General features: G+C 36.7%; 3 protein-coding genes and 1 non-coding gene across 5 annotated transcripts; 2 read left to right on the forward strand and 2 right to left on the reverse strand.

Moving 5' to 3' along the window:
- The first annotated feature begins 3,407 nt into the window (after positions 1-3,407).
- On the forward strand, positions 3,408-4,635 carry LOC106298669. 2 transcript variants are annotated; one of them, XM_013734810.1, is made up of 5 exons: positions 3,408-3,737; positions 3,800-3,918; positions 4,002-4,190; positions 4,306-4,331; positions 4,417-4,520. In XM_013734810.1, the coding sequence occupies exons 1-5, from the start codon at positions 3,456-3,458 to the stop codon at positions 4,506-4,508; spliced, it is 708 nt and encodes a 235-aa protein (XP_013590264.1). In that variant the 5' UTR covers positions 3,408-3,455; the 3' UTR covers positions 4,509-4,520. The 2 variants fall into 2 exon arrangements, with proteins under 2 accessions (XP_013590264.1, XP_013590263.1); XM_013734809.1 differs by having other exon boundaries at positions 3,411-3,737; positions 4,280-4,331; positions 4,417-4,635.
- A 381-nt stretch (positions 4,636-5,016) lies between these two features.
- On the reverse strand, positions 5,017-5,087 carry TRNAG-GCC. Its single transcript has one exon. It is a non-coding gene; the product is annotated as a tRNA-Gly (tRNA).
- A 755-nt stretch (positions 5,088-5,842) lies between these two features.
- LOC106300225 (very-long-chain 3-oxoacyl-CoA reductase 1) lies at positions 5,843-8,296 on the forward strand. The gene is made up of 3 exons (XM_013736325.1): positions 5,843-6,672; positions 6,776-6,845; positions 7,880-8,296. Exons 1-3 carry the CDS (start codon positions 6,041-6,043, stop codon positions 8,132-8,134), a joined length of 957 nt encoding a protein of 318 aa, XP_013591779.1. The 5' UTR covers positions 5,843-6,040; the 3' UTR covers positions 8,135-8,296.
- A 3,936-nt stretch (positions 8,297-12,232) lies between these two features.
- LOC106300226 (photosystem II core complex proteins psbY, chloroplastic-like) lies at positions 12,233-13,027 on the reverse strand. The gene has a single exon (XM_013736326.1). The coding sequence runs from the start codon at positions 12,963-12,965 to the stop codon at positions 12,378-12,380; it is 588 nt and encodes a 195-aa protein (XP_013591780.1). The 5' UTR covers positions 12,966-13,027; the 3' UTR covers positions 12,233-12,377.

Genomic DNA, 13,027 nt, shown 5'->3' on the forward strand with positions numbered 1-13,027 from the left:
TATATTGTGTATATCATTGTCGTGTGATATGGTCTAATAAATAAAATTTTATTTGTTGTATAACTTTGTCATGTTCAAAAAGATGTGGTGTAATAAATTATTGTTAGAGAAATTTTAGGTTAGATATTGTTAGTCAAATATTATGGTAAGACCAAATATATTGCTAGTAAATGAAATGGTCTAACAACCTTTCATAAGTAGATTTTTTCAGAATGATTCTCTTTTAATAGAATAGATAAATGACATTAATAATGAATTTATGGTTAGTTTAATAAAAAGCTTATTATATAATTAGATGGACCAACCTATTTCTCTAATAATTCTAAAAATCATCTTAGTGATGACATGTGGCTACAAAAAGAAGTTGTAATGTTTACAAATAATATATAGGGGATTAGGTATTACCAATTTGGGTTCTCGGACTACTGTACTACGCAAAATTAGAATGTGATGAGTACGGTCGGGTCAAAATCATTCGGTTCTTCAACATAAGAATATCATGAAGTCTACCTCTAATGTTAAAGAATTTTGTAGAATTTAATAATTTTAAGATTTTTTGATAATGAACAATCAAGTTGCGGGTATTGTTCATTCATGCTTTATAAAATGTAGTCTTTGCGTGTGAGATTGCTTTGTCCAGGAATTTGTTTCAGGGACCAACACCATGCTAATGTTTTTGACATGTTCAAAGAACAATAATTTCTGCTTAGATTTTTCGGGTACTCATTGTGATTCCATTGTTGATGCTCTGTTTTTTTATCACTAAAAGGTTTAATTACCCAATACTATTTGCAAAAGTTGGAATCTATTTATAATACTCATTTATTTCATAGTTGTTTTATATATACATGTATGTATATTGTTACTTTTAGTTAATTAGAAATCTAAAAGCTATAAGTAATATTAAAAATGAAATCATATTAAAAATATTGTATAAACATTGTTTATAGTATTTACAATTTTGGGATGCGTTATAAGTTTGTGTTAAATGTAGTCGGCCATATGTATTCATTTAATTTTACATGGCTGAAGGTAAAAATTAATAATCTTAGGAGGTTGTATGTCCATTATAACAAAAAAATAATAATTAAAAATAAATAATACCTAAGTAAAACATAAGAAAATTTTGAGCAAAAATAAAACAAAATTTATGAAAATAAAAAAAAATTGTTTCAATTTTAACTTATGAAAACATATTTTATACATACATGTTTGTGAAGCGTATTTATTTGTGCAAGCGGTTAACTTGTTACAACTTATGCCAAATTTTATTACTATATGATTTTTAAATGGAAGAAGGATTTGTGAAGTTTCATGAGTTCAACGAGACAATTAAGAACAAAACATACGGCTCTCCAACATAGGATTTTCATGAGGTTTACTTCTAGAGTTAACGTAGCTTACAACTTTGAGAGTTTTCGAAGTAATGGACAATTAGATTTGTGTGGTTGCTCTGTTCAGGGCTTCAAGGAACAACACAAAATTTTAACTCTAAGGTTCATGTTGATATGAGTCGAGGGACAAACAGTTTTTGCTTAGATTCTTCGGGTACTACATGTGATCCCGTCGTTGATATTCTCCTTTCTGTTGCTGGAGGATTTAATTATCCCTTGGAATTTGCAAAGAGTTGGAAAGGGAGCAACCCATGTAGGCATTGATTTGGGATAACATGTAAAGAGGGTCGAATCATTACTTTCGTTGTGCCATCCACACAACTGATATGTAGTATCTCACCAAGGTTTGGAGACCTCAACTCTCTTTGGTTGATTGACCTATCTTATAATCTTATAACCATATGGTTGATTGACCCGTCGTTGATATTCTCCTTTCTGTTGCTGGAGGATTTAATTATCCCTTGGAATGTGCAAAGAGTTGGAAAGGGAGCAACCCATGTAGGTATTGATTTGGGATAACATGTAAAGAGGGTCGAATCATTACTTACGCTGTGCCATCCACAAAACTGATATGTAGTATCTCACCAAGGTTTGGAGACCTCAACTCTCTTTGGTTGATTGACCTATCTTATAACCATATGGGTGGTAGTATTCTTTTCTAGATAACTAAGTTGAAGGAACTCAGACTCCTTGATGTTTCCTAGCTAGAATCAGCTTAACTACAAGGTGCCAAAATTTAAGATTAGGGACTTAAAGCCACTTGGAGATTGAGACATACACCATCATGTTCCTTCACGTACAAGAAACCAGAATATCTTTGTGGGAATTTTGAGTGGGAGTTTTGGTTGTCTCATTGATGGTTATTGGAGGGTACAGTGTTTATCTAAATTTTTAAAAGAAAGAAGGATGTGCAGTCTTCTGTACAGATTCTTCTAGACTATACAACTATCGGATAACACTTGCATTATATAAATAATGGGACATAATTCATAGGACGCATCATGTAACCATCATGTTGATAAGTTTGTGTATGTGGTTTCATACTGTTCATTGTGTCGACTACCCACTAATTGAACTCTTTTTGTTGGGAATGATTATATAGGTACCAATTTTAATGTATTTGCTGAACAAGGCCTCATCAGACTCACGTCGGTGACAACAAGAAACTGCCACAGCGACGTGTATGTTGGAGAGGAGGCCACAATAAAATATCTACGAGAACCACAGTCACAACTGTAGTGCCCAACCAAATATATGAAATGCTCTCTACAAGGAAGGGCGTCTATCTCAACAACTCAAAGCATGTTTTTTTTTTACAAAATAGGCACCAAATCAAACACATCCATTTGCCACTTATTATATGACTAGCACAATCTCGAACATACCGCATATGCTGTTTTCACCATTTGATCCTTGTGTTTGTATTGCAACTTTGCAAGTCGTTATCTCAGCTTGAATTTGTCATTTTTGGTATGTACGTAAACATTGTTCAATCTAAATCATATATTTCACTTAATTTGAATGTGAATCACAAGAGAGCTGAAAATACTAGAACATGCAAACGAAGATCACACGAGAATGCTCACACCTAAGTTCATCAAGTAGATTCTCCAGTAAATGCATTAGATCCTACTTAAAGCTTAAGCCTCTTATGCTGTAAAACCGGCTCAATAAGAACCATACCTCTATGTGTGTCATCTCACATGTATATATTTCTTTCATATTGTTTTATGTAGATTCACTATAGTAGTTGACATTTAAACTAACTTTTTTCATGAAAAGTGAGAAAAACGGAAAGCTAGAAAAATGAGCTCAGGATTGTGGCAATTACATCTGATAAATCAGAATAAATGTACAATAGCTAGTGTTAATCCATAATATATGATTGAATATCATCAGACACCTCTCATCCAGTCATTTATAAATTGGTAAAATAATTGAATTATGATTTTATTCGGTTGTTATTTATTTTGAAATTTTAATAAGTACATTTCGTACCCTCTTTCTTCTAACATATCCATCAAAAAATATATTTTATTTTCTTATGGACGAAACTGAAAGATGTTTGTCTTAGCTATATCTTCTTCTCCTTCAACCACTCTCATCAGACTATCAAAGCCAAATGGGCCAAACCAGTCACCTGTAAGAAAAATCCTCTGCCTGAATCAGCAGAGGCAGAGCAAAATTGGTACCGGAAAATCATGGATCCTCCCAACAAGTCTCTCGCTCTTTGGTTCAGGCTTCGTCTTGGGTCCTCTTCTCGATGGTCTCCACTCACGTGTCGATCTCGTGGTTTACAAAAACGGAGCTCTTCAAATCGGTCCACTCCACACTAACATCTGGGTAACTTGTTTCTCAAGGACCCATCATGTCTTTGAAATCACTTATAATGTGTTCTTCTTCAGGTACCGTTCTTGCTTGGCTTATTTTACTGCACAGTAGGTTTACTGCAACTTCTACTGGATGATAAAACCTCTACAAAGCCTCCACGTGGCAACCTGGACAAAACCGTAATTTCACTTTTGTAAGTGTTTTGTTTTTAACGACTACTCAAATGTGGAACAGTAGAAGTTGACTACTTTGTGTATGGTTTGGTGAATGCAACAGAGCACTGGTGTTGTTCTTGGAGCTAAGTGCTGAAATGTACAAAGCTGGAGTTTCAGACAACATAGAAGCTTACATTCTATTTGCCTTAGCAGAGTTTCTATGGTTCACTCTAGATAGAACCTGGCTTGGCTTCACCATCGCCTCTCTCCTCGGTATCGCCTGTCCCTTAGCTGAAATCCCCATTATGCAGTAAGTAAATAAAACCGTGCGATTCAGTCCTTTAGGCCATCTCTTTGTTTTCTAGATAAAAGAAAGATTGACGTAACATGACATAACAGATTCTTTCATCTGTGGTACTATCCAGAAGCAAACGTAGAGATCTTTGGCCAGGTAAAAAGAGCTTTTTATGCATGCATCTAACTGAAGCAAGAACAGTTAAAAAAAAAGAGTGTTTATTTTTTATTTTATGGAGAAGGGATTGATCACTTGGACAACAACTTGCTATTTTGTCTACACACCGTTCTTGATCAATCTTGCAAGATGGCTCAAGACAGTTGCGGAGACTAATAGTGACGTGGAGGACAATACAAAATGAAATTTAGCTCAAGCGAAGAGCAGTTGTTATCTCAGCTTGAATTTGTAATTTTGGTATGTAAGTAAACATTGTTCAATTTAAATCCTATATTTCACTTAACTTGAATGTGAATCGCAAGAGAACTGAAAATACAAGAACATGCAAAGAAAAATCACACGAGAATGGTCACCCTAAGTTCATCAAGTACATTATCCAGCAAATGCATTAGATCCTATTTAAAGCTTAAGCCTCTTATGCTGTAAAACCAGCTCAAAAAGAACCATATCTTTATATGTGTCGTCTGAATTTATATATTTCTTTCATATTGTGTTATGTAGATTCACTATAGTAGTTGACCTTTAAACTGATTATGAAAAGTGAGAAAATTGGAAAGCCAAAAAAAAAAAGATAGAGCTCAGTATGGTGGCTATTTCATCTGATAGTCAGAATGTATGCGAAGGACCCAACCAACGCCAAGCCTTTTTCTTCATAGCTCAGATCTGCACCAGCCGGGAATCGAACCCGGGTCTGTACCGTGGCAGGGTACTATTCTACCACTAGACCACTGGTGCTTTGATGTTTAATACCAAGTGTTACAACAAAATATACCATTCAATATCAGAAACTTCTTTTACTTCAACCATCATCTAGTCATTGGTAAGAAAAGGAAATTTCTGATATTCAATATAAAGGAAATTTACTTTTACAACCCAGTACTAAGAAGGAATTAATTAGAACGATGATCTAGATTCACATAAAAGAAAAAGAAAAATGTATGTGAAAAGTACAGTGAGGATTTACATATGATTTGTTCGGTTTCAATTTGATTATCTCGGTTTACAATTCGGTTCAAGTAAAAAAAATTTGGAAATCAGTTAACTAATATCCGAAAAAAATAGATTTGATTTCTGTTTTTGCCAGCTAATTTTAGTACTTCAAATTAAAATTCTAGATAATTTAGATTTTTCTGGATAAAGTCTTGATGATTCAAATTTTCAAATAAAATATCAAGTAAATCAGATAATTTAAAATATTTTATAAAAATAGTAGAATAATTAGACTTTTAGTGTAATTAATTTTAGAACATTTATTTTAAAGAAAATTAATTTAAAACTAAATATAACTAATATTTTAAACTGTATTTTGGTTAGTCTGGGTATAAAGAAACATGGCTCGTTCGGATATTTGTAAATATCATTGCAGTTTAGTTTCCGGCTAATTTTGCCAAACCGTAATCTTAACATATGTATAAACATTTGTGAAAAATACAAAAATATAAGAAACCTATGTCAACATCGGAGGTGCCAAGTTTCATAAATTCACATGACAAAATGTTAAGGAAGACGACACCAAACTAAAACAAACAAAGAGCTTTTAGACAGAACAACAGAGAGAGAGAGTAGTTAAGTCTGGTGGTTTTCTGCTCATCTACTTCCATCCACCTTCCTCTTCTTCAATTCTCCCTCCCCTCTTTAAATCTCTCTCTCTCTCTCTCTCTCTCTCCATCTCCAAAACCCAGAAACTCATGGATCTCTGCACTTACTTCAAATCCCAGCCCTCATGGCTCCTCCTCCTCCTCGCCCTCGGCTCCCTCCAACTCCTCAAATTCACACTCTCCCTCCTCAAATCCCTCTACATCTACTTCCTCCGCCCCGCCAAGAACCTCCGCCGCTACGGCTCCTGGGCCATCATCACGGGCCCCACCGACGGCATCGGCAAAGCCTTCGCCTTTCAGCTCGCCCGCAAGGGGCTCAACCTCGTCCTCGTCGCCCGCAACCCCGACAAGCTCAGAGACGTCTCGGACTCCATCAGATCAAAATACTCCAACGTCGAGATCAAGACCGTGGTGATGGACTTCTCCGGTGATATCGACGACGGAGTGAGAAGGATCAAGGAGGCGATCGAGGGGTTGGAGGTTGGGGTGTTGATTAATAACGCGGGGATGTCGTATCCTTACGCGAAGTACTTTCACGAGGTGGATGAGGAGCTGCTAGGGAACTTGATTAAGATTAATGTGGAGGGGACGACGAAGGTGACGAAGGCTGTGTTGCCTGGGATGTTGGAGAGGAAGAAGGGAGCTATTGTTAATATGGGTTCTGGTGCTGCTGCTCTTATTCCTTCGTATCCTTTCTACTCTGTTTACGCCAGTGCTAAAACGTAAGGAGTTCTAGAATAATCAAGAGTGTTGTTTGTTTGTTACTTGATGGGTTGACTTGTTTTAACTAGTCACGTTTTTTTTTGGTTTGCATGTTTGTTTCAGGTACGTGGATCAGTTCACGAGGTGTCTACATGTTGAGTACAAGAAGAGTGGGATTGATGTTCAATGCCAGGTGAAACTTTAGTGAATCTTTACAAACATGGTTCTAATTGGAATGTGTCTTTTGTGAGAAGAGAAGTAAAGATTAAGCAATGAGTAAAACCAAACTAATCTTTGTAAGAACAAAGAATGGTACTTTAGAGGGATCATAGTTTAAGGTTGGATCAGTGTTTTTAAAACCGGACCGACCCGATAGTTGGACCGGGTTCGACCGTGAACCGGTTATATACCCGGGTTGGTCTAGTAATTGGTTCGACCTTGAACCGACCACATAGCCGGATTATATTTCAAAGTTATTAAACCAATAAAAACCACTAAAAATATCGAAAATCTATAAATCATCCATATAAACAAGAAACTAATTTATATTTATAATATTTTATGTTCAAAATTGATTTATATTTTAACTATGCATCATGTTTACTAATATTACTTTTATATTTACATAATAAAAAAAATATTAAACCATATTATTGAACCAGGTTTGACCCGGTCGAACCATATTGAACCGTGACCCAAAATATTTCCGGTTCAGCTTCCGGTCCGGTTTTAAAAACACTGGGTTGGATAACTAAATAGTTGTGACATAAGTTTTGTCTAATCTAAACCTCTGTTTCTTGAACCCGTAGAAGACGAGATGGTTGTTTCTTGAATCATTTGAAGGTGCAATCTTTATATTTTTCATGGTTCTTTTTACTCTGTTTCTGTTTATTTAGTGGACCTAGAAGGTTGGAGTTTTTTGGTTTAGTGATTATTCTAGTTAGAAGCTATCTGATTTGTGCAAATGAGATCACAAGTCTCGTTGCTGAATACATTTATATTTGTTGAGGCCGTTTATGTGACATAGAGAAGTAGGAAACCTGAACCGTGACCAACCATTTTCGGATATAGAATCCTAACGCAAAAGAGTATGTACGAACTGGTAATAGATCTATGAGCTAAGTGTGGAGTTGTATATTTACCAAAACAACTTAATGGGTTACACACTGCTCAATAACGTTTTGATTTGTTGGCTATATGGCTAAAATTGGGTGGTTGTGTTTATAGGTTCCCTTGTATGTTGCGACTAAGATGACATCAATAAGAAGAGCATCGTTCTTAGTGGCATCTCCAGAGGGTTACGCAAAGGCAGCACTGCGTTTTGTAGGGTATGAAGCACGCTGCACACCTTACTGGCCTCACGCCCTCATGGGTTATGTTGTCTCTTCATTGCCCGAGAGCGTCTTTGAATCTTTTAACATTAAGAGGTGCCTCCAGATCAGGAAGAAGGGTATGCTTAAAGACTCGAGGAAAAAGGAATGAAAACTTTTCGAGGGTGCATGGTTTTCTTCTGCAGCACTTGGTTTCTTGCAAGTTTCTGTTTAGACTTTTGCAAGACTTGTACGCTTTAGTTTCCGATGTTTCCAAGGTTGTTTCCTTATTCTGAAAATTAAAAACCATAACGTCCACTAATCCATTCATGTCCTCTGTGCTCTTTATTTATGTAAAATAAAACTGAACGTTGGAAAAAAAAATAACTAAGATATGATGTATCATACACACTCATAAGCCAAAAAGAAAAAAAAGATATTGTCACGTTGACAGGTTATTTATGACACCGGTTTAAAGAAACCAACCCATGTGGCCATTGCCTATTTGTATTTGCACAAATTAAGTTTGTAACACGCATCAATCGATTAGTGGTTTACACTTGACAACCCATTAGTAGTTACAACACTCTAACATGTTAACAAAATAATTTAAATAAGCTAGAATTGCTCAATTGCAAAAATCAACACATTCTTGTACTAATTCGAGAGAAGTTAGGCTATACCAACATACTGTATTCAAACCTGCTCTGATTCCACACATGCAGTATTGATGTTGGATAACTAAATAGTTGTGACATAAGTTTTGTCTAATCTAAACCTCTGTTTCTTGAACCCGTAGAAGACGAGATGGTTGTTTCTTGAATCATTTGAAGGTGCAATCTTTATATTTTTCATGGTTCTTTTTACTCTGTTTCTGTTTATTTAGTGGACCTAGAAGGTTGGAGTTTTTTGGTTTAGTGATTATTCTAGTTAGAAGCTATCTGATTTGTGCAAATGAGATCACAAGTCTCGTTGCTGAATACATTTATATTTGTTGAGGCCGTTTATGTGACATAGAGAAGTAGGAAACCTGAACCGTGACCAACCATTTTCGGATATAGAATCCTAACGCAAAAGAGTATGTACGAACTGGTAATAGATCTATGAGCTAAGTGTGGAGTTGTATATTTACCAAAACAACTTAATGGGTTACACACTGCTCAATAACGTTTTGATTTGTTGGCTATATGGCTAAAATTGGGTGGTTGTGTTTATAGGTTCCCTTGTATGTTGCGACTAAGATGACATCAATAAGAAGAGCATCGTTCTTAGTGGCATCTCCAGAGGGTTACGCAAAGGCAGCACTGCGTTTTGTAGGGTATGAAGCACGCTGCACACCTTACTGGCCTCACGCCCTCATGGGTTATGTTGTCTCTTCATTGCCCGAGAGCGTCTTTGAATCTTTTAACATTAAGAGGTGCCTCCAGATCAGGAAGAAGGGTATGCTTAAAGACTCGAGGAAAAAGGAATGAAAACTTTTCGAGGGTGCATGGTTTTCTTCTGCAGCACTTGGTTTCTTGCAAGTTTCTGTTTAGACTTTTGCAAGACTTGTACGCTTTAGTTTCCGATGTTTCCAAGGTTGTTTCCTTATTCTGAAAATTAAAAACCATAACGTCCACTAATCCATTCATGTCCTCTGTGCTCTTTATTTATGTAAAATAAAACTGAACGTTGGAAAAAAAAATAACTAAGATATGATGTATCATACACACTCATAAGCCAAAAAGAAAAAAAAGATATTGTCACGTTGACAGGTTATTTATGACACCGGTTTAAAGAAACCAACCCATGTGGCCATTGCCTATTTGTATTTGCACAAATTAAGTTTGTAACACGCATCAATCGATTAGTGGTTTACACTTGACAACCCATTAGTAGTTACAACACTCTAACATGTTAACAAAATAATTTAAATAAGCTAGAATTGCTCAATTGCAAAAATCAACACATTCTTGTACTAATTCGAGAGAAGTTAGGCTATACCAACATACTGTATTCAAACCTGCTCTGATTCCACACATGCAGTATTGATATTCTTTTGTGCTATATTCGAAGTCTTGAGTAGAAGACGATGTTGTTTGCAGATGTGGAGAAAGACGTGATTTGTTCTCTGTTCAATGTTAAGTAAAAAACCAAAGGTGCTATACAAAATTTGTTTTGTTCATGGGTAATTTAAATGGTATTTCTTCCAAGTAGACAAAACAATAAAGTCGTGAGTTTCAAATCTAAAAAAAGTGAACTCCAAGTACAGGGTCGTGTGGACGCTTAGGAACCTATTCATATGTGTTTCCAGAATCGAATTGAAGCTCCATCTGGGAGATTAAAGTATCAATGGGGAAGTTGAAACTCTCTCATAGAAAATCGTTTGATTCGTGTTATTTGAACATTTGAACACGAAATGGAACGACTATTTGTGGGAGAGTTTCATCTTCTCTACCAATGCTTTAATCTCCAAAATGAAGCTTCAATTTGATTCTAAAAAGGCACATGTAAATAAGTTCCTAATTTCCTAGAAGAGTCCAGACAACCTTACACTTGGGGTTCACTTTTTTTCTGTTTTGAACCTCAAAACTTTCACGTTCTTTCAACTTGGAAGAAATACCATCTAAATTACCGGAGCACCCCACAAGACAAATTTTGTAAGAGCACCTTCGGTTTTTCATTTAGCAATGAGCATAGAACAAGTTCACATCTTCTTTTACTCAAGACTACCAATAGCGCACAATGGAATAGCAATACTGCATGTGGGAATCAGAACAAATAGTTTCATTTATCCTCACAAATGACATTAATGTTAGAAAGTCTTTGGTCAAGGAATTAATTATAACTTGATGCTTCTATAATCTCATATGTAGCACAAACAGAGCATGACAATAAACTAGAGGAAAAAACATGCAAAAGAACCATATAATGTGGCATTTTTCATCTCTAGACAATAGTCACTAGTACTAACTTCAGGTTTGATGTAGATTAGTTATGTGAATACTGTATTTTACGATAGGTTATGTTGATGATTTTGAAACCAGAAAAACATATAAGGACAAATGATGGCGGTAGAAAAGTTGAAGAGTTAAATCGAGTATTTAGTAAGCTAGATCCATAACAAGGAAAATTGTCCATAACAAAGCCTTAATCACATTTGACTCCCAACGAACGATGTGATATTCATATTTAATTCCAAAATCAGGTGGGCAAAAGTTCTTGCAGAACGAACACAATCATTCTTGCATTGTAATTTGCAGAATCAACACATTCTTGTACTAATTCCAGAGAAGTTAGGTTATACGAACATATGTATTCAAACTTGTTCTGATTCCACACGTGCAGTATTGCTATTCAGTTGTGCTCTATCCGTTGTCTTAAGTAGAAGAAAATGTTATTTGCAGTTATGAAGAAAGACATAATTTGTTCTCTACTCGTTGTTAATTGAAATACTAAAGGAACTCCTATAAAATTGGTCATGTCCCATGGACCGCTCCGGCCATTTAGATATATGGTATTTCTCCCAAATGGAAAGAACAGTAAAATCGTGAGTTTCAATTCTAAAAAGGTGAAATTCAGGTGCAGGGTCACCAGGACTCTTCCAGGAAGTTAGGAACTTATATATGTGCCTTTCATGAACTTATTCATATGTGCCTTTACGGGAAATTCCATGTTTAGATACTCATACAGCACGTGGGAGAATTTCAATTTCCCCACCAAACACTTCACTCCCGCATATGGAGCTCTGATCAATTCCGGGAAGGCACATATGAACAAGTCCATAACTTCCTGGAGGGCTCCCAACGACCCTGGACCATGAGTTAACTTTTTCTAGATTTGAAACATAGACTTACTGTTCTTCCTCTTGGGAGAAAGACCATCTAAATTACCAGAGCAGCCAATGGAACTTAACAAATTTTGTAGGAGAACCTTCGGTCTTTTCGTTTTACAGTGAGCAAAGAAAAAAATCACTTTCTCCATAGCAACAAACAACATTTCTACTCCAGACTAGGAATAGAGCACAATGGAAAAGTAATACTGCTCATGTGGAATCAGAGCAATTAATTCATTTTATCCTCACAAAATGAGAATGTTAGAAAAGCCTTTGGTCAAGAAAATATTTATAACTTGATGCTGCTATAATCTTATACATGTAGCACAAAGAGAAAATGACAGTAAAGCAAAAAAGCATGCAAAAATGTTTAGACAATAATCACTAGAACTAACTTCATGTTTTGATGTAGATTAGGTATATAAAAGATTTATTTACGATAGGTTATGTTGATGATTTTTGAAACAAGAAAACCATTTCAAGGGTTAAATTGAGTATATAGTAAGCGAGATATATAACAAGGATAATTGTCTAAAACTTAACATAAAACAAAGGTTTAAAGCCCAACGATGATTAATATTTATATATATTATAAAGATTTTCACTGAGACCTCATTTTGTTGAGCTGGTTCAAAGCCGGCTGCAATATATTGTAAAGAACCCAAAGCAGCGCCGGTGCAACCACGAACAACAACAACTGTCCCCTGTTGTCTCCCGCTCTCTCCGCCGCTTCCGCCGCAGCTACTGCCTCCGGCGGAGGCGTCAAGAGCCCTGACGCGGCGAGACCACCACCGATGCCGCCGAGACCCACGACGACTCCTTTGCTCGCGCGCATCTTGTTGATCTGGTTGAGAGCTGGCTGGAGGATGTTGAAGAGGACCCACCCGATCGCCGGGACGATGGGGAGGAGAAGAGCTAGGCCGCGGTTGTCGCTGCCTTCCGACACGGCGGCGGCGGCGAGCTGGGAGATCTGGTGAGCGGCGAGAGCGGGTTCGGAGTAGCTGAGGGCGGAGAAGACGGCTCCGGCTAGGGCGGTGCTTGTGACGGCGAGAGAGACGGTGGGTTTTGGTGGAGTTGGGAGGGTGATGAAGTGTTTTGAGGAGGAGGTGGGTTTGGTTTGGTTTAGGGGCTTAGGAGGAGATGGGTTTAGGGACATGCATTTGGTTGATGTCGCCATAGTCGCTGCCATTGATGATCGGAGAGGTTGAAGATGAGAGAGAGGGAGAGACTTGAGGATTGAGTCTGTAAAAT

This window comes from Brassica oleracea, chromosome C6 (assembly GCF_000695525.1).
Source record: "Brassica oleracea var. oleracea cultivar TO1000 chromosome C6, BOL, whole genome shotgun sequence".
Taxonomy (NCBI): Eukaryota; Viridiplantae; Streptophyta; class Magnoliopsida; order Brassicales; family Brassicaceae; genus Brassica; species Brassica oleracea.

Coding starts and splice junctions, on each gene's coding strand:
- LOC106298669 (XM_013734809.1), top strand. CDS start 3,456: ATGTTTGTCTTAGCTATATCTTCTTCTCCTTCAACCACTCTCATCAGA. Junction 3,919..4,001: donor AAAACCGTAATTTCACTTTT/GTAAGTGTTTTG, acceptor TGAATGCAACAG/AGCACTGGTGTTGTTCTTGG. Junction 4,191..4,279: donor GCTGAAATCCCCATTATGCA/GTAAGTAAATAA, acceptor ATGACATAACAG/ATTCTTTCATCTGTGGTACT.
- LOC106300225 (XM_013736325.1), top strand. CDS start 6,041: ATGGATCTCTGCACTTACTTCAAATCCCAGCCCTCATGGCTCCTCCTC. Junction 6,673..6,775: donor GTTTACGCCAGTGCTAAAAC/GTAAGGAGTTCT, acceptor TGTTTGTTTCAG/GTACGTGGATCAGTTCACGA. Junction 6,846..7,879: donor GGATTGATGTTCAATGCCAG/GTGAAACTTTAG, acceptor TTGTGTTTATAG/GTTCCCTTGTATGTTGCGAC.
- LOC106300226 (XM_013736326.1), bottom strand. CDS start 12,965: ATGGCAGCGACTATGGCGACATCAACCAAATGCATGTCCCTAAACCCA.